This window comes from Borostomias antarcticus (genome assembly GCF_949987555.1).
Source record: "Borostomias antarcticus genome assembly, chromosome: 29".
Classification (NCBI taxonomy): domain Eukaryota; kingdom Metazoa; phylum Chordata; class Actinopteri; order Stomiiformes; family Stomiidae; genus Borostomias; species Borostomias antarcticus.
In genome coordinates, this window is record NC_140262.1 from 3,156,045 (window position 1) to 3,176,044 (window position 20,000).

General features: G+C 51.3%; 2 protein-coding genes across 2 annotated transcripts in view; both read right to left on the bottom strand.

Moving 5' to 3' along the window:
* The window catches only part of ryr2a (ryanodine receptor 2a (cardiac)), a gene marked incomplete at both ends in the record, with an annotated part of 139,212 nt that extends 122,114 nt beyond the window's left edge, over positions 1 to 17,098 (bottom strand). Inside the window, one exon of the mRNA XM_084459855.1 lies at positions 17,051 to 17,098. Coding sequence (XP_084315981.1) covers positions 17,051 to 17,098 — 48 coding nt within the window. The remainder of the gene's footprint in view (positions 1 to 17,050) is intronic.
* Positions 17,099 to 18,240: 1,142 nt separating this feature from the next.
* The window catches only part of mtr (5-methyltetrahydrofolate-homocysteine methyltransferase), a 17,408-nt gene continuing 15,648 nt past the window's right edge, over positions 18,241 to 20,000 (bottom strand). The window contains 3 exon segments of the mRNA XM_084459720.1: positions 18,241 to 18,604; positions 19,046 to 19,158; positions 19,768 to 19,960. Of these exon segments, the coding sequence (XP_084315846.1) occupies positions 18,518 to 18,604; positions 19,046 to 19,158; positions 19,768 to 19,960 (393 nt within the window). The 3' untranslated portion in view covers positions 18,241 to 18,517.

The window sequence follows — 20,000 nt, forward strand, 5'->3', positions numbered from 1 at the left end:
AACGGAACGCATGGACATCCAACGGAATGCATGGCCTGATGGTTTTGGAGGACGAAACGGTGACTTGGCTCCTGGAGGTGTGCCCGGATATATAGCCCGGGTGACCCCCTCACCGAGGCTCGGGGTGGTAAAAGGATAGCCCCTCGGCCCCGAGCCTGGTAGGAAAGAGAATAACAACTATCCCAAACGATGAAGAAGAAGACGGGTCAAACGTAGAGGTGAGTTTCCCCAAGGGGATTCATAGAAGTAGACTTCTTCTTCTTCTTCTTCAGATCAAGATAACAAACCCCTCCCCCTCCTCCCCTGTCACCCGTTCCCAAAAGGAGGAGGGCTCCGGTCACGCGCTCTCTGTGCTTCTTCGCAACAGCGGTCACCCGACATGGGGTAGCAACAGTGATCTGTCACACCGTATCTACGGGTTGGGCTCTGAGAGGGATAAACTGGGTCACTCTTTGTACACGGCGGATTTCAAGGGTCTTCAGTTGAGCAGAACGCACCGTTACGCAAACAACGGCGCCCGTGCCTCTCTGTCCGTCCCCCTCCCACTCCCACCCCTCCCTCGTCCAGCCTGTGGCCCGGGCACTCCGAGAGCGAGTGGGAGGGGTGCGTGTGTGGGGGGGGGGTGGTAGAGGAGGAGGGATGGAGGGATGGAGAATACGCCGGTCTACATGTAGAGATCGATGAAGAGTAGTCGCATTCAGCCCACACACACCCACCCTGGGCTCTCTAAACCCTCCCCCTCCCATTGACACACACACACACACACACACACACACACACACACACAGATGCACGCACACACACAGAAGAGAGGATAGAACAATAGAATATGATGCAATAAAGTAGAGGCTTTGTTCATTCATCTGTAACTCCCCCGCTAAAAAAACAACAACCTCTTAACATTTCTTATAGCCACACCGCCCCCAGCCCCGCCCCCTCCATCTGATTGGTTCTTTCAGCAGGTGCATATCCAGCGTGTCATATCCTGTCAGCAACATGGTGCGTCACACCGTGGGCCCTCCACACAATACAAAAGCTACAGCTATAGCCACGGTTCATGTTACAGTACATGCCTGTATGTACACTATATGGCGTGTCCCTGTTTGATCTGGCCTGCGTGTCGACAGCAATGTGTGCTTTAGGCATGTTGTGTTGGCTCTCTGTCTATGTTAGCTACAATGCTAACATCTTCATCCATACATCCACGCACCAGAGGGGTAGCACACCTGGTTCACTGGTTCAATCTTCACGCAGAAGATTCCTACAGTACCGGGAGTGTGTTTTTTTTAGTGTGTGTTTGAGTGTGTGTGTGAGTGTGCGATTGTGGGCTTGAGTGTGTGTTTGATTCATCTTCCATCTTCGATGCAAAGTCCGTCAGAGGCGTGTAGGGTATTGACCATCGCTCTTCACCTCCCCTCCCTGAGTTCATCTCTCCGTCGCTCTGCTCCCACTTCTCTCTCTCTCCCTCTCTCTCTCTCTCTGCCCGTCTGTAGGCCTCTCTCGCTCCTTCTCTCTCTCTCTCTCTCTCTCTCTCTGCCCGTCTGTAGGCTTCTCTCGCTCCTTCTCTCTCTCTCCCTCTCTCCCTCTCTCTCTCTCTGCCCATCTGTAGGCTTCTCTCGCTCCTTCTCTCTCTCTCTCTCTCTCTAATACTAGTCTTGCAGAGAAAGAGCTGCTAGGAATACTAATCAAAACATCAACCCGGCCCCATAAATCATCCTCCCCTGATATAGAGGTACTCAGCCTCTATAATTCTTCTAATATAGTGTGTACAGCACGCCACTGGTTCGCCAACGCTGCTTGGCATATTAGTCTTTTTTTTCCGCCGCCGTCAGCGAAAAGTACGTTGTTACAACGATATGATGAAGATAATTCATTGGCGAGCGTCGATATTTCTGTCTGCGTTACAGTATTGGATTCTCTGGTATTGGATGGGAAGGGCGACGCGGGGCAGATTCAGCATCTTCGCCGCTCTCTCTCGCACGCTGCCGGAAACGGCACATTCGCATGGCGGCCGCTTCCCGGGTTGAAGCGTAGCCCGCTCTCTCCTCTCCTCTCTCTTTTCTCCGCTCTCTTCTCTCTCCTCTCCTCTCTCTTCTCTCCGCTCTCTCCTCTCCCCTCCTCTCTCTCTTCTCCTCTCAATTCTCTCTCCTCTCCTCTCTCCTCTCCTCTCTTCTCTCTCCTCTCTCTTCTCTCCGCCCTCTCCTCTCCTCTCCCCTCCTCTCTTCTCCTCTCTCTTCTCTCTCCTCTCTTCTCTCTTCTCTCTCCTCTCTCCTCTCTCTTCCCCTCTACTCTTGAGCCACTCTCTCCTCTCCATTAGCCTGTCCTTCTCTCCTCTTCTTTCCATTTCTCTCCTCCTTCTCTCGCTCTTCCCCCTCCATCTCTCTCTCTATCTCTCTATCTATCTCTCTGTATCTCTCTCTCTCTCTCTCTCTCTATCTCTCCCTCCCTCCCTCTCTCTCTCACTCTCTCTCTATCTCTCCCTCCCTCTTTCTCCCTCTCTCTCTCTCTCTCTGCTGCAGTGCTAGAGTATTGTGAGCTGTCTGGATTACCTGCTAGGGCCAACAGCGGTGCTACGTAACCAGCAGCAGGCTGTGTGTGGGTGTGTGTGTGTGAGAGAGAGAGAGAGAGAGAGAGAGAGAGAGGGAGAGAGAGAGAACAAAAAGGTGTTACCCAACAGGCTGGAAAACACTGGGATCTCCTGGAGGAGGCGCGTGGGAGGAGGAGTTGGAGCTCTTTGCCATTTTACCCTCTCTATACGCCCACGTAGGCGGGGCCTGTTGGGCAGGCACGCTCCCCGGGGGGGGGGGGGCAGGGCTTGCCAGGGCCGGCAGGGCGGAGCAGGACCCACATCCATGCGGCGTTCAGGCGGGCAGGGCAGGGCAGTAGAAACAGATCACGCAGGGCATATTGCACATGTATGCCTGGGGTCCTGGAAACAGACCAAGCCTGGACTTGGACTGGAGATGACGCTAGTAGATAGCTGCACTACGCCCGACCCGGCGCAAAATAGGAGGAATATTACCCACTGAGCAAAGACACGTCTTAAAGATGTCTTTTAGATGTCTTTTTTTTGTCTTTTTCGGACGTCCAAAGACATCCAATTAGGAGACAGAATGAATGTTTTTTTTTAACGTTCAGATATTGAACCCGTTCTGCACGTCCACAGACGACTAAGAGGGGTCCAAGCCAGACGTTTGAATATTGAGGGGTCCAGCAGACATACAAACGGGGTTCTGGACCGACGGACGTTATTAAGACATGATCTGAACGTCTCCCTGACGTTGCGTGTTTGCTGGGTAGGAGTTAAAACTCCAGTGTTGGACAAAGGTATCATTCGTAAAGGTCCCCTATTATGAAAAATGCACTTTTCCAGTGCTTGTGCACATTTGGGTCTCTGATTGGCCTACTAACACACAAACTGTGAAATAAGAAAACCCAGTCAGTTTTTGGTATGGCAAATTCAGAAGCCTCAAAAAGCCATTCAGATTTGCCTTCTGTTCTGATGTCTGGGCTATATTCTTAAATGTTTGTCAAATTGGCATACCCATAGGCCCGTTGGGGATGGGTGGGTGACACGATGGGGGGGGGGTTCGCCCAGGGTGGCATATAAGCTACAAATGCCACTGAGAGCATTAGCAACTTGGCATTAGCAACTTGGCATTAGCATAGCTAATATATGCAACGGGCTCCAGGCATTCAACATCACTTCTGTCACTCAGAGACTGGAAATAGACGCATATCCTGGAGAATGCACAAGATGGCTGTTCATATTTCAACACATCCAGAACTATTGGAGAGAGTGCACCTTCAAGGTCTTTATACAGCTATTGCATCGGCAGTCAATATCTCACTCTATATGAGACAGTACACCACTTTTCTAAAGACACAGGAGGGTGGAAGGTAGAAGAAAATAATTTCACAGCACCATAGAGTTGCTCACAACACTGTAGCGGGGATCCAACCCTAGCCACCCACTTGGCTAGACCAACAGTCTACCATAAGACCAAGAAGACATGGTTTGTGGTCTGATGGTGCCTTTTTACTTTTGGACTTACAAGTGTCAGACTGGATGACTTCATCCTTTCCCCGATCACAAGAACATGCTACCAAACCACAATAGAAAAACAGAGCAGGAGAATACTGTCTTTGAAAGGAGAGTACTAGAACCTTGATAAGACCACATTCCAAAAAGCCCCCGTATCTGTTGCATTCTGGGTAGGTAGGTCCTCTATAAATACCCCTGACTGTCCGTCCATGGCTCAGCACCTCTGTACAGATGGGACCTGGAGCAGTCAGCTCATTACTCAAACACTCTCTGGGTCTCTGTCTGGATCTGCCTCTGCCTCTGTGTCGCTTTGCTTCTGTCTCTCTGCCTCTCTCTATATCTCTCTCTATCTCTCTCTCTGCCTCTCTATATCTCTCTCTATCTCTCTCTCTCTCTCTCTGCCTCTCTCTATATCTCTCTCTATCTCTCTCTCTCTGCCTCTCTGCCTCTCTATATCTCTCTCTGCCTCTGTCTCTCTATCTCTCTCTCTCTCTCTCTCTGCCTCTCTATATCTCTCTCTATCTCTCTATATCTCTCTCTATCTCTCTATATCTCTCTCTGCCTCTCTCAATCTCTCTCTCTCTGCCTCTCTATATCTCTCTCTGCCTCTCTCTCTCTGCCTCTCTATATCTCTCTCTCTCTCTCTCTCTGCCTCTCTATATCTCTCTCTATATCTCTCTCTCTGCCTCTCTATATCTCTCTCTATCTCTCTCTCTCTCTGCCTCTCTATCTCTCTCAATCTCTCTCTCTGCCTCTCTCAATCTCTCTCTCTGCCTCTCTCTCTCAATCTCTCTCTGCCTCTCTATCTCTCTCTCTCTCTCTCTCTCTCTGCCTCTCTATATCTCTCTCTGCCTCTCTCAATCTCTCTCTGCCTCTCTCAATCTCTCTCTCAGCCTCTCTATATCTCTCTCTGCCTCTATCTCTCAATCTCTCTCTGCCTCTCTATATCTCTCTCTCTGCCTCTATCTCTCTCTCTGCCTCTCTATATCTCTCTCTCTCTGCCTCTCTCTCTATATCTCTCTCTGCCTCTGTCTCTCTGCCTCTCAAACAGCTGAGAGAAAAGAACAAAATAAAAAAAGATTCATTCCAATTTGTCTTTTTTTTTTTTACCGGCGTCCTAGAACAACATGATGCCGAATCCTGACCCTGCTTATCAATCAAATCAAACTTTATTTGTATAGCGCATTTCATACACAGAGGCAACGCAATGCGCTTTACAGAGAGCAATGGGGGGTGTGGGCATACGTCCCACCCCTACATATTCCAGAGGGAAGCAAAAAAATCACCCAGTGGCCAGAAGAGTGAGCTGTAAAACGTCAGTCTAACAGGCTTGAAATTTATGCTTGAAAAGTGTACATCTCCTATAGTGGAAACGTTAACATCTCCTACAGTCATTCTGGCAGTAGCCCTGGTGTCTGACCCTTCCATTTGAATTACAAGCAGACGTACTAAACTATGTCCGCTAAGTACAGTAATACCAATTACAGAAGCACTGGGCGCCGCCTGGGGCCTAATCCGGCGTAATCCCTCTTTAATATGAACGGACGGCTCCTCAAAGAGACCGATGACTGATCTATTTCTCTTTCAATCAAGCTCTGATACGCGCAACATCAGCGTCGTCTCGTCTCGCCTCTCCCCCTCCGCCTCTGCTCCTCCTCCTCTCCCCCTCCGCCCCTCCTCCTCTCCTCTTCCCTCTGCTCCTCCTCCTCTCCCCCCCTCCGCCTCTCCTCCTCCTCTCCTCTCCCCTCTGCTCCTCCTCCTCTCCCCCCATCCGCCTCTCCTCCTCCTCTCCCCTCGGCTCCTCCTCCTCTCCCCTCCTCCTCTCCTCCTCTCCCCTCTTCTCCTCCTCCTCTCCCCTGCAGCTGCCTCCTGTCTGCACACCACAGCGGCGTTCCCCTAAGATCAATCAGATTACATAAGAACACTGCAGAGAGAGAGGGAGAGAGAGAGAGAGAGGGAGAGAGAGAGAGAGAGAGAGAGAGAGAGAGAGAGGGAGAGAGAGAGGGGGGTGCTGAGAGAAAAGGAGTGGACAGGCGTATGCTTAACAAGCGGCGCTAGCCCCTCACACCTGGGGGCCGCTCATTTCGCTCCTCTGTCTCTCCCTTTCGCCCTCCTCTCTCTCTCTCTCTGTCTCTCATCCTCTCTCATTGTCTTATCGCTCTCTTTCCTCCCTCTCCCCCTTCCTCTTTTCTTCTCGTGTCTTATCGCTTCCTCTCATCTCTCTGTCTCCCTCCCTCCCTCTCTCTCTCTCTCTCTTTCTCTCATCCCTCTCTCCGCGGTGCTACGGCTGACTGCAGTGATGGTCAGTATGAGAGGCTGCACTCCCTGTGCAGCAGAGCAGACACACCTCACAGACCAGCCCTGTCTGTCTGTCTGTCTGTCATCCTGTCTGTCTGTCTGTCTGTCTGTCTGTCTGTCTGTCTGTCTGTCTGTCTGTCTGTCTGTCTGCCATCATGTCTGTCAGTCTGCCTATCTGTTTCTCTGCCTGTCAGTCTGCCTGTCTGTCTGTCTGTCTGTCTGTCTGCCATCATGTCTGTCAGTCTGCCTATCTGTTTCTCTGCCTGTCTGTCTGTCTGTCTGTCTGTCTGTCTGTCTGCCTATCTGTTTCTCTGCCTGTCAGTCTGCCTGTCTGTCTGTCTGTCTGTCTGCCTGTCAGTCTGCCTGTCTGCCTATCTGTTTCTCTGCCTGTCAGTCTGCCTGTCTGTCTGTCTGTCTGTCTGCCAGTCTGCCTGTCTGCCTATCTGTTTCTCTGCCTGTCAGTCTGCCTGTCTGCCTATCTGTTTCTCTGTCTGTCTGTCTGTCTGTCTGTCTGTCTGTTTATCTGCCTGTCTGTCTGCCTGTCTGTCTGTTTATCTGCCTGTCTGTCTGTCTGCCTTCCTGTCTGTTTCTCTGCTCGTCTGTCTGTCTGTCTGTCTGTCTGTCTGTCTGTCCGTCTGGGTCCGCCTCCCCGTCTGTCTGTCTGTCTGTCTGTCTGTCTGTCTGTCTGTCTGTCTGTCTGTCTGTCTGTCTGTCTGTTTTCCTGCCTGCCTGCCTGTCTGTCTGCCTGCCCGTATGTGTCAGTCTTTGTCTCAGGCTGTCTTCCTAATGTCAGTCAATAGTCTATTGATCTCCTGTTTCCTGGTGGACCAGCTGTAATAGGCCTGGGTCTGTGTGCTGCTCACCTTTGAGCACACAGAGCCACCGTCAGAGGTCCAAGATCACAGGGCTGATAAATAAAGTCCCTTGCGGTCACATCGGCTACAGATGCTACTGTGGATTTAAAAGTAGCAAATATTGTCGGTTCGTAGGTCGTCTCCGATTCACCCGGCAGGCTCATCAGCCAGCTCGGCTCCGTAATTGGCCCGGGCGACCCCATAATAACTCTGTTTGATTGGCCGAGGACCGCGACGCCCCACTCTGCATACAAATGGCTGTTTAAGGGTCTCGCAAGTCTGCTCTGGCCTGCGTCACTTCACAAGGGGAGGGGGGGTGTTCCCGACTCAGCTCCGACCGGCGCTGGCGCTCTAGTGCGCGACGGCCATTATCTCGGCGCCGTTGTGTGATAGGGAGCGGAGGCGAGAGGTGACTGATGGGAGCAGTCGCCAGGAGGCGGGCACGGAGACAGGCGGAAACGGCAGCTATCACTAACCGATAACCGCCGCCGTGGAAGGGGGCAAACTGAACACCACTACTGCTACTGACAGGGTCAAACTGAACACCACTACTGCTACTGACAGGGTCAAACTGAACACTACTGCTACTGACAGGGTCAAACTGAACACTACTGCTACTGACAGGGTCAAACTGAACACTACTACTACTGACAGGGTAAAACTGAACACCAATACTGTTACTGACAGGGTCAAACTAGAACTACTGCTACTGACAGGGTCAAACTGAACACTACTGCTACTGACAGGGTCAAACTCAACATCATTACTACTACTGACAGGGTCAAACTGAACACTACTACTGCTACTGACAGGGTCAAACTGAACACTACTGCTACTGACAGGGTCAAACTCAACATCATTACTACTACTGACAGGGTCAAACTGAACACTACTGCTACTGACAGGGTCAAACTCAACATCATTACTACTACTGACAGGGTCAAACTGAACACTACTGCTACTGACAGTGTCAAACTGAACACTGCTGCTACTGACAGGGTCAAACTGAACACTGCTGCTACTGACAGGGTCAAACTGAACACTGCTGCTACTGACAGGGTCAAACTGAACACTACTGCTACTGACAGGGGCAAACTGAACACTACTGCTACTGACAGGGTCAAACTGAACACTGCTGCTACTGACAGGGTCAAACTGAACACTACTGCTACTGACAGGGGCAAACTGAACACTACTGCTACTGACAGGGTCAAACTGAACACCACCGCTGCTACTGACAGGGGCAAACTGAACACTACTGCTACTGACAGGGTCAAACTGAACACTGCTGCTACTGACAGGGTCAAACTGAACACTACTGCTACTGACAGGGTCAAACTGAACACTACTGCTACTGACAGGGTCAAACTGAACACTACTGCTACTGACAGGGTCAAACTGAACACTGCTGCTACTGACGGGCAAACTGAACACTGCTGCTACTGACAGGGTCAAACTGAACACTACTGCTACTGACAGGGTCAAACTGAACACCACCGCTGCTACTGACAGGGTCAAACTGAACACTACTGCTACTGACAGGGTCAAACTGAACACCACTGCTGCTACTGACAGGGTCAAACTGAACACTACTGCTACTGACAGGGTCAAACTGAACACCACCGCTGCTACTGACAGGGTCAAACTGAACACTACTGCTACTGACAGGGTCAAACTGAACACTACTGCTACTGACAGGGTCAAACTGAACACCACTGCTGCTACTGACAGGGTCAAACTGAACACTACTGCTACTGACAGGGTCAAACTGAACACCACCGCTGCTACTGACAGGGTCAAACTGAACACTACTGCTACTGACAGGGTCAAACTGAACACCACTGCTGCTACTGACAGGGTCAAACTGAACACTACTGCTACTGACAGGGTCAAACTGAACACCACCGCTGCTACTGACAGGGTCAAACTGAACACTACTGCTACTGACAGGGGCAAACTGAACACTGCTGCTACTGACAGGGTCAAACTGAACACTGCTGCTGCTACTGACAGGGTCAAACTGAACACTACTGCTACTGACAGGGTCAAACTGAACACTACTGCTACTGACAGGGTCAAACTGAACACTACTGCTACTGACGGGGGCAAACTGAACACTACTGCTACTGACGGGGGCAAACTGAACACTACTGCTACTGACAGGGTCAAACTGAACACTACTGCTACTGACAGGGTCAAACTGAACACTACTGCTACTGACGTGCAAACTGAACACTGCTGCTACTGACAGGGTCAAACTGAACACCAATACTGCTACTGACAGGGTCAAACTGAACACTACTGCTACTGACAGGGTCAAACTGAACACTACTGCTACTGACAGGGTCAAACTGAACACTACTGCTACTGACAGGGTCAAACTGAACACTTCTACTGCTACTGACAGGGTCAAACTGAACACTTCTGCTACTGACAGGGTCAAACTGAACACTACTGCTACTGACAGGGTCAAACTGAACACCACTTCTGCTACTGACAGGGTCAAACTGAACAACACCGCTGCTACTGACAGGGTCAAACTGAACACTACTGCTACTGACGGGGTCAAACTGAACACTACTGCTACTGACAGGGTCAAACTGAACACTACTGCTACTGACAGGGTCAAACTGAACACTGCTGCTACTGACAGGGTCAAACTGAACACTACTGCTACTGACAGGGTCAAACTGAACACTACTGCTACTGACAGGGTCAAACTGAACACTACTGCTACTGACAGGGTCAAACTGAACACTACTGCTGCTACTGACAGGGTCAAACTGAACACTACTGCTACTGACAGGGTCAAACTGAACACTACTGCTACTGACAGGGTCAAACTGAACACCACCGCTGCTACTGACAAGGTCAAACTGAACACTGCTGCTACTGACAGGGTCAAACTGAACACTGCTGCTACTGACAGGGTCAAACTGAACACATATACTGCTACTGACAGGGTCAAACTGAACACTACTACTGCTACTGACAGGGGCAAACTGAACACCAATACTGCTACTGACAGAAGCAATACCCCGACCTGAGGGTAAAGCTCACAGAAGGGATAATTTCTCCCTCTCACTCCATTTTCTCTTCGTTCTCTCTTTCTCTCTCTCACTGTCTGTTCTCTCTCTCTGTCGCTCTCATCTCTCTCTGCTCTCTCCCTTTCTCCTCTCTCCCTCTCCTCTCTACCAGTTTCTCTCTCTCTCCTCCAAAACGACAAATCCACAGCTGGATAAATCCCGTCCCATCGATGACTCACAACACAGCGAGCCACTTACACGCTCATCTCAGCTCAGACTGACCTATCACGTTCCCCCGATCACAACGCAGCGAGCCACTGACACGCTCAGCTCAGCTCAGACTGACCTATCACGTCGCCCCGATCTGCAGCGTCTGCGCCGGTCTGCTGCTGCCTGGGATATTCCCAGCGTCTCGGACGCTCTCTCTTTCTCTCTTTTTTTTCAAATCACGCAAAAACTCACAAATAAATTAACGACGTCTGTAAAAAGTAATTGTTTTCTCTCTTCATCTCCCCTGCTGTGCCCCCCCCCCCCCCCCCCTCCCCCGACCCCTTCAATCAGTCGTAAAGGTCAGGCTCGAAGGCTCGAAGCGTGTTGAGCTTCAAAGGCCTCGGCCACCAGTCTGCTCTGCTTTGATACTACAAGGAGGAAGGGGGGGGGGATACTCCCACTCTGTCCCCTCCCTCCCTCGCCCCCCCATCTCCCTCCCTTTCACCCCCCCCCCCCCTGCTCCCTCCCTTTCACCTCCCCCCCGCTCCCAATCTCCCTCCCACCTCCCAATCTCCCTCCCCCTCCCCCTCCCAATCTCCCTCCTTGGCTCACTCCTCCTCTCTCCCCCCCCCCCACCTCTCCTCCATCTCTACTTTCTTCCCTCGCGGCCTTAGCCTCCTGTCCTCCTTTCTCTTCCCTCTTCCACACACACACACACACACACACACACCTCCCCAGGGCGGGATCAGCTGTCCAGCCTGCAGGTGAAAAGCGCACGGTCAAGCACGCGTTATGGATCGCGCGATCGGCCGCATCAACGCGGCTCAATTATTCGGCGGCGCCGACAGCCAACACGTTTTAATTGTGCTTGACCCACTTCTGATCGCTCACAGCCGGTGGCGCAGGGACATGATGCAGGGACATGAGGCGGGGACATGAGGGAGGGACATGAGGCTGGGACATGAGGCAGGGACATGAGGCGGGGACATGAGGCAGGGACATGAGGCAGGGACATGAGGCAGGGACATGAGGCGGGGACATGAGGCAGGGACATGAGGCAGGGACATGAGGCAGGGACATGAGGCAGGGACATGAGGCAGGGACATGAGGCAGGGACATGAGGCAGGGACATGAGGCAGGGACATGAGGCAGGGACATGAGGCAGGGACATGAGGCGGGGACATGAGGCAGGGACATGAGGCGGGGACATGAGGCAGGGACATGAGGCGGGGACATGAGGCAGGGACATGAGGCGGGGAGATGGGGACGAGGGACATGAGGCAGGGACATGAGGCAGGGACATGAGGCAGGGACATGAGGCAGGGACATGAGGCAGGGAGATGAGGCAGGGACATGAGGCGGGGACATGGGGACGAGGGTCTCGATGTTCAACCTGAACACAGAACCAGGTTGAGAGCGAGGTTACTGGTTTAGTCCCCAAAGAGTCACTTATAAGGAGTGTACACAGGTATCTCTGGGACCACTGGACTGTGAATGGGGGTCCAATACATGTTGAATTGAAATGCGTGAGAACACAAGCTTTCATATCTGGCCCCATATTGTGTGTGTGTGTCTGTGGGTATGTGTGTGTACAGTATACCTGTGTTTCTGTGTGTTTGCATACCTGTGATTGTGTGTGTGTGTGTGTGTGTGTGTGTGTGTGTGTGTGTGTTGCTCAATATTGCTTAATCTCCTCCATTACTGTCAGCCACTGCATTTGGAGGATATGTTTTCTGTACCCATAACACCCCTGGTGTTAGTGGTATTTTCAGTATGCTTACTGTACATCATTATTATGTATATTATCCCATCATATATGTATGTCTGTGTATGTACGTGCATGTAAGCATGTACATCCTAGATGCTTGTTCGTATCTATTAAATGTGACACTTGTTTAACGACCCATCAACATGATAGCAATGAACTATATTTTGGCACCTGCAATGTAATTAAATAAATGAATAAACGAATGTGGACCTAAATAAAGAATTCAAATGTGCGCGTGTGTGTCTGTGTGTGTCTGTGTGTGTGTGTGTGTGTGTGCGTGTGTGTGTGCGTGTGTGTGTGTGTGTGTGTGTGAGCGTGTGAGCATGTGTGTGTGAGCGTGTGTGTGTGTGTGCGTGTGTGTGTGTGTGTGTGTGTGAGCGTGTGTGTGTTTGTGTGTGTGTGTGTGTGTGTGTGTGTGTGTGTGAGCGTGTGTGTGTGTGAGTGCCAGCCTGCCTGAGGTGGTGTGTTCTGCTCAGTATGCAGCCAGCGTCTCCCCGCTAACACTCTCCAGCTGGGAAGGGCTGTTGTAGCGAGGCTAGGCAGGACCGGACAGCGCAGGGTTAGATGGCTCCTGATAGCACCGCTCTATAAACCTCAGACCCACTCAGACCACCGGGGCGCCCCGGAGAGGGGGGGGCAAGAGTCAGCCTCGATACCCAGTGACAGGCTCCTCCCCCTGGGACAGAGCCCAGAGGATGAGGCGGCGCCATTCCGACAAAGGCCCTCGACACGGGGGAGGCGCGTAGCACGCAACGGAGGTGGTTCGGCAACTTCCCCCCAGCGCGGTGAAGGACCATATTTTGAGACCTACGAGTCGCATCGGCCCTCGGGTCGAACGTCCGCTAGGCAGTGACCCTGCAGGAACCCCCGCCGCCGCCCTGCCCTCGCCTCACTTCCTGTCCTCCGCCGCCATTATCAGCTGACACAGACACACACGCGAACATTTGAATTCTTTATTTAGGTGTCTGTAGGATTGTTAATATGCCACTTCATCAAGTTTTTACGTAATTTCAGGCGAGGAAGTAAGGATGTAGATTCTCTATATGTATATCGGTTCATCAAAATTAGCCCCGAATTCCATGAGATTGCTAGCTGTGGTCCGACAGACATCCATCGTATTTTATGCTAATTCAAAGCGTCTAGACTTCGCACGTCGCGAGGGAACGCATCACCACCGGCACTTGCATCATGTACGTTCCGATTTCGCGCCCCATTGGTTTTGAATGGGTTGGAGATCATCATTGCGCGTCGATTGTGCTAGGGGGACATGCGGCTTTGGGTTTTATCTTAGCGGACTTAGATTGGTAAGAGACCAAGGTTTGTGATCTTGCCTGTAGCTTCCCCTACATCTTCATAGTCCTCCTTGTCCATGTCTCCAGTGTCATTACTAGATGTCATGTTTATAGACACGGCTCTCTAAGGAGCGTGAGTAAATCACAAACAGTTCTCCCAGAAGAGTCTCGCCCCTAGGGTCATAATGGGTCCCCACTTGTATGACTCAAAATAACTCTAACTGCTGTGCCACTATCACCTCGGGCCTCTGTGTGTGTGTGTGTGTGTGTGTGTTAGTGTGTGTGTGAGAGGCGACAGACGACCACTGCACTGTTCCGTGGCCTCTCTCTCTCTCTGTTTCTCTGAGGACGGCCCCAGGGGGTTTAGAACCGACAACCCTCAGTCAAACTCCCATTCCTCATATTAGGAATACATGAATAGAAACTCCAATCCTTCCCGGCACAGAGATTTTAACTTGGAATTGAATTGGAATCGCCTTCAATCCTAGAAAGCGGGCCGGACACTGCTGAAGAATGACTCAAGTATCACGATCCAAGACGCTAGCGTGCATCCGGCGCCGAGTGAACAGTCGTTTGTAACGCAACGCTCCAATTGAAGTCAACTGTCATCCAGCCTTCTGCACTTACACATTCACTTGGCCAGCGGACGCGCGGCCACTGAGCCGATAGCCTATGACTTATGGCTGTTGCACAGTGTCAACTTGGTGCACGCACACACACACACACACACACACACACACACACACACACACACACACACACACACACACCTGAGGCATCGGAGCGGACGATCAAGCCAGTTTTATGTTATTCATAAGCACAGAGCCTTGGACCGATGTGTTGATACATTCACACCGCGCACACACACACACACACACACACACACACACAGATTTTCCAACAGGATGGAATCAACCCTGACAGACGAAGGCAGAAAGTCGTCCTTTATATTGGTGTCTGTAATGGAGTCACTGCTGCAGAGGGAGAGTGAGAGAGAAAGGGAGAGAGAGAGAGAGAGAGAGAGGGAGAGAGAGAGATAAGGGGTGTGGGAGAAAGGGAGAAATCAAGAGAGATAGGGAGAGAGCGACAGAGAGCGAGAACAGAGTGAGAGGAAAAGAGAAAGATAACGAAGAGAAAATGGAGTGAGATACACAGACGGGATAACGAGAAAGGACGAGGAGGGGGCGATAGAGACAGATAGAAGGGAGGATGGAGAGAGCGCGGCTAGGGAGAGATAAAAGAAGGGAGGATGGAGAGACTAGGGAGAGATGGAAGGAGGAAGCGATTGAGCTCTGGTACCATGATGGAGGAGAGTGTCTGCAGCAGCAGCAGAGGCCTAACTGGTGCTAGCCTGGTCCACCTCTTTGGTCTTAATTACCAAGTAAATCACTGAGCCACTGCAGCGCATCCACACACACACACACACACACACACACACGGCCACATACACCTACACACACAGGCTACACACACAGAGCAACTCTATTACAACAACAGAGACTGTGCCAGATGGAGGCTGGAATCACCAGGCAGAGCAACCAAGCAAAGCCACTTAACATACACAGCGCACGCACACACACACACACACACACACACACACACACACACACTTTGATAGACCAGGTCTGATGGCGGTGTTATTCCTTTTCCCATTAATGAGATGAAGCAGAACTCAACCTTATAGGAACCCCTCCCATATATACCCCACTAACGGAAGCACCCCGAGCCTTGAGGCACCTTCAATCAGCTTATAGGATGCTGCAGGCAGGACACACTGTTCCTAATACAGTATACACCCACACACACACACACACACACACACACACACACACACACACAGAAGCTGATAGATATGGGATGAGGAGACGTCTGGTCAGGGAGTAACACTTTTATGAACCTGGTAAGTCATTAAACATTGATACAGAGGAGCTCCCAACCCATCATCAGCTAACTGTGCTGTAGTCGGCCGCTAGTGCTGGATGGAGAGACAGGGGGAGGGAGAGAGAGAGAGAGAGAAGTGAGGGGGAGGGGGGTACAGACAGGACGGGGGACGGAGGACGGGGGGGGGCTAGAGGACTGGCTACCTCCCTCCCTCTCTTATCCTGGACATCAATTTCAGCTTTCAACAGATCGCCGCTAATGCCCTGCCTCTCTGACGCAGGCTACGTGAGGTTTCGATGTGGCGCCGAGTCGACAGAGGCGCATGGATGCCTGCGCTGTGAGGGACCTCCTCCTATGGCCTCCTCAGGAACCTTTGTTAAGCCATCAGCAGACCGGAGCAATCAGCTATTGATCACCGACAAACACTGAGATCCAGCATCATAAGTCATGCTGCAAGGTGGGCCCGATGGACAGAGGGAGGAGGGGGGAGGGAGAGGGAGGGAGAGAGGGGAAAGGATGGAGAGGGGGGGTAAGGGAAGGGGGAGGGGGGGTAGATGGAGGTAAGGGACCACCCCCCCACACTCGGCTGGAAGCCAAGATGTCAAAGTACTGTAGTAACGCTATCATGTGTTATTTTCACACCAGCATTTTAGAGCGGAGGAAATGTTGAAGAGTCAGCATCACTGAGAGCGGGTTACTGACTCGATGTCCGACAAGCAGAGCCCGTCGTGTCGCCTGCATCAGCTACAACTAAACAGCATCGACAACACAGCGCCTGGGGGGGACCGGGAACATTTATCAGCTCAAATATCGAACACAAGAGCTGGATATTAAAGCGCGGCATGAAAAAACTCGCACCAAAACAAAAGGGCTAAATGATGAAATGATGGCTGGTTATGTGATCAACAGTTTGAGGTGCTTTTCCTATTCGCTCAGCTGCGGATCGAGGCATGTAAGCAGCCCGTGGGCTCCGCAGTGCGATCGGACTCCTCCACTCCCCCCCAAAAAAGCGATCGAGGCGAAGTGCGGGGGGACAGAGACCCCCTGACAGCCCCCCTCATGTCATGTAGCCTAATTCTAAGACCACACATCGCAGAGCCCAACACAACCCGCTGCTATAAGTCAATAGTCACATTTGATTTTCATTGATTTTCAATAATGTCTCATGTTTGTAAATCAAGGGGATACAGGGAAATAACACTCCCTATATCCAACAGCAGCTCTCTCTCTCATCCCCGCCGCCCACCGTACCGGATGACAGCGCCGCAATCACTCAGCACAAGTGATAAAAACGTCTGACGGATCATATTCACCGTCTGTCAGCATCATGATAACTAAATGGCTCATAAATAACGCGGGCGACATAAGCTGTCAATTGCAATGCGCTAGTCGCAGTTTGCGGTAAATCCCACCAACCGCACAGAGACAGAGATGCGATGCATTAACCCTTTTTGTACAGTGCCAACATTACGAGCATTAATTGGATTACTAGAAAGCGCAGTTGCTCAGCTTTCAGGGAGTGTTTGAATTAGTTAAATTTGTAAGATTTTTTAAAGATTTTTTTTTATATATACAATTTTGCCGATGACGCGGTCGTATTCAAAGGGTTAACGCGGTCCGCGGCCGCCAAGCGACACTCAGGCAGGCGTAATCACATCTGCTATAAATGCACTTACAGTCCGTAAGAACTGGATCTCGTCTTCGCCTTCTCCGCCTTCAGCCATGGTTGCCCGTGGATAAACGGAGTTGTGGAGAGGAGGCGGCGGATCCACTGATGTAGTGAATACGCACTGCCGCGCCGTCATTGGACGGGACCTACTCTCCGAGGGAGGAGCCGGGCAGGTGCGAGGGGCCCCCCTGTTGGTGATCGCGGGGCCCCCTCTTCCGGTCAGTTTGGAAACAGGTGAGGTGGCGGACATGACAACAGGTTGGCCAGAAGGATAAATAATCGTATCGATGCAGTGGAGCAAGATGATTGATCAGGAGACAGTAGCAGACCACTGATCCCGAGGGAAAGAGAGACGAGCGAACCGTAAAATCATTTATTATCAAAATAGTTTTCATGGCACATGATGAAATGTTAAATTAAAATACATAAAACCAAATCTTGTAGTCACAGAAAAGGACACGAGTGCCTTAACTCTATATAAATTCTACCTGCCTCCATTTTCTTCTATTTGGTCAGTCATATTTTTTTCTTTAAGACAAATTGTGTAATACAGCATTTTTAGAACTTTTCACATTTATAATTCACAATAATTATTTGTTCGTTCCACAGATCTTAACGCAAATATGACTGTGATACGTGACTGTGATTAAGTGTAGCCTACTGTAGGCCTACTGTTGCTGAAGAAAACCCATGTAACCTGTTCTAACGCAATCTCAAGTTCTTCATATAACAATCAAACAGTGTAAACAGGCAGTTTGTGATCATTGATTCAGTGAAATAAAACAGATCAGGGAACGTATTTGCACTAAGACCTTTCAGAAAGTACCATAACACGGAGATCAAATAAAACACAGAAATTATCAAAGTAACCGAATGCATCAGCTGGTAATCGAAAATTGATTATAAATCCATAGTGAGAATAAAGTTCAGACTATTGCGGAAATGTAAACAAGTTTTGGTAAGAACATGGACCCTGTCAGTCTATCAGTGTGTCTCCATTCAGTCAGATCAGACTCTCAGACACGCACCACAAGGATATATATATATATATATATATATATATATATATATCTGAGATCTGAAAATTGCTGCCATGCTATATTTATATGTATACTTATATAAACGTATACTTAAAGCATGGCAGTGATTTTCAGATCTCATCATATATACTGTATATAAGCACCCTTGTGGTGTGTGTCTGAGCAGCCCTTGGGCAGCAGTAGCAGCAGCGCTGGGACAGTGCCCAGGTATAGGCCCTGAACCCTAGGGTGTAGGCAGGGCCCAGGTATAGGCCCTAAACCCTAGGGTGTAGGCAGGGCCCAGGTATAGGCCCTGAACCCTAGGGTGTAGGCAGGGCCCAGGTACAGGCCCTGAACCCTAGGGTGTAGGCAGGGCCCAGGTACAGGCCCTGAACCCTAGGGTGTAGGCAGGGCCCAGGTACAGGCCCTGAACCCTAGGGTGTAGGCAGGGGTCATCAGTCGGTGTCGTAGCCCACGATGGGCCCCAGCCACCTCTCGACCTCTGACACAGACATCTCCTTCCTCACTGCGTAGTCCTCCACCTGGACACAAACACACACAGCACATAGTCTTAACAGTGTTAGGTGTCAGCTACTGCGGCTGCCACTACTAATATTACCATTACTTACTATTTCCAGGCCTGGGTCGAAATATTATTTTCAATTACTTGAAATCCTATCAATTACGTGATCATTTTTCTTGAGTCTGCCTGGTGTGTCAGGTGCTGGGTAGGGTTTGCATTTTTGGAAACAGCCTATTTTGCCAGACACGAACAATCAAGCAAAGATTAAAGTGCCTTAAAATTTCGACTCAAGTCGAAATCATTTCAAACAGTATTTTGTCCCCAGTCTGGTTATTACAGGTGCTGAAAGGACAGTGGGCGTGGTAACGGGACAGCGGAGGGCGTGGTAACGGGGCAGAGGGCGTGGTAACGGGACAGCAGGCGTGGTAACGGGACAGCGGGCGTGGTAACGGGACAGTACCTGGTCCTTGGAGATCTTCCCCACAGCGAAGTAGGAGGCCTTGGGGCTGGAGAGGTAGAGGCCGGAGACGGAGGCCGCCGGGGTCATGGCCAGGGACTCGGTCAGGCGGATACCTGGGAGAGAGAAATCACATCCTCACATCACGCTCGCTGAACCTGGGATCACATCCCCACATGACGCTCGCTGAACCTGGGATCACATCCCCACATGACGCTCGCTGAACCTGGGATCACATCCCCACATCACGCTCGCTGAACCTGGGATCACATCCCCACATCACGCTCGCTGAACCTGGGATCACATCCCCACATCACGCCCGCTGAACCTGGGATCACATCCCCACATCACGCTCGCTGAACCTGGGATCACATCCCCACATCACGCTCGCTGAACCTGGGATCACATCCCCACATCATGCTCGCTGAACCTGGGATCACATCCCCACATCACGCTCGCTGAACCTGGGATCACATCCCCACATCACGCTCGCTGAACCTGGGATCACATCCCCACATCACGCTCGCTGAACCTGGGATCACATCCCCACATCACGCCCGCTGAACCTGGGATCACATCCCCACATCACGCTCGCTGAACCTGGGATCACATCCCCACATCACGCTCGCTGAACCTGGGATCACATCCCCACATCACGCTCGCTGAACCGGGGTGGGTTGTTACGCTGCGTTCTTTTCACGTTGTGACACGCCGTGGTTTCCTACCCGTCTGCTCCTCCACGGCGGCCAGCCTCCACATGGTGGTCTTCTCGGTGTGGTCGGGCTGGCTGGGGTAGCCCGCCGCCGGCCTGATGCCGTGGTAGCGCGCCCGGTGGAGCTCCGCGGCGTGGAGGTCCTCCTCGCAGCTGTAACCCCACAGGTCCTTACGCACTCTGGCGTGCAGCTCCTCCGCAAACGCCTGGAGAGGAGAAAGGGGGGGGGGGGGGGGGGGGAGAGGA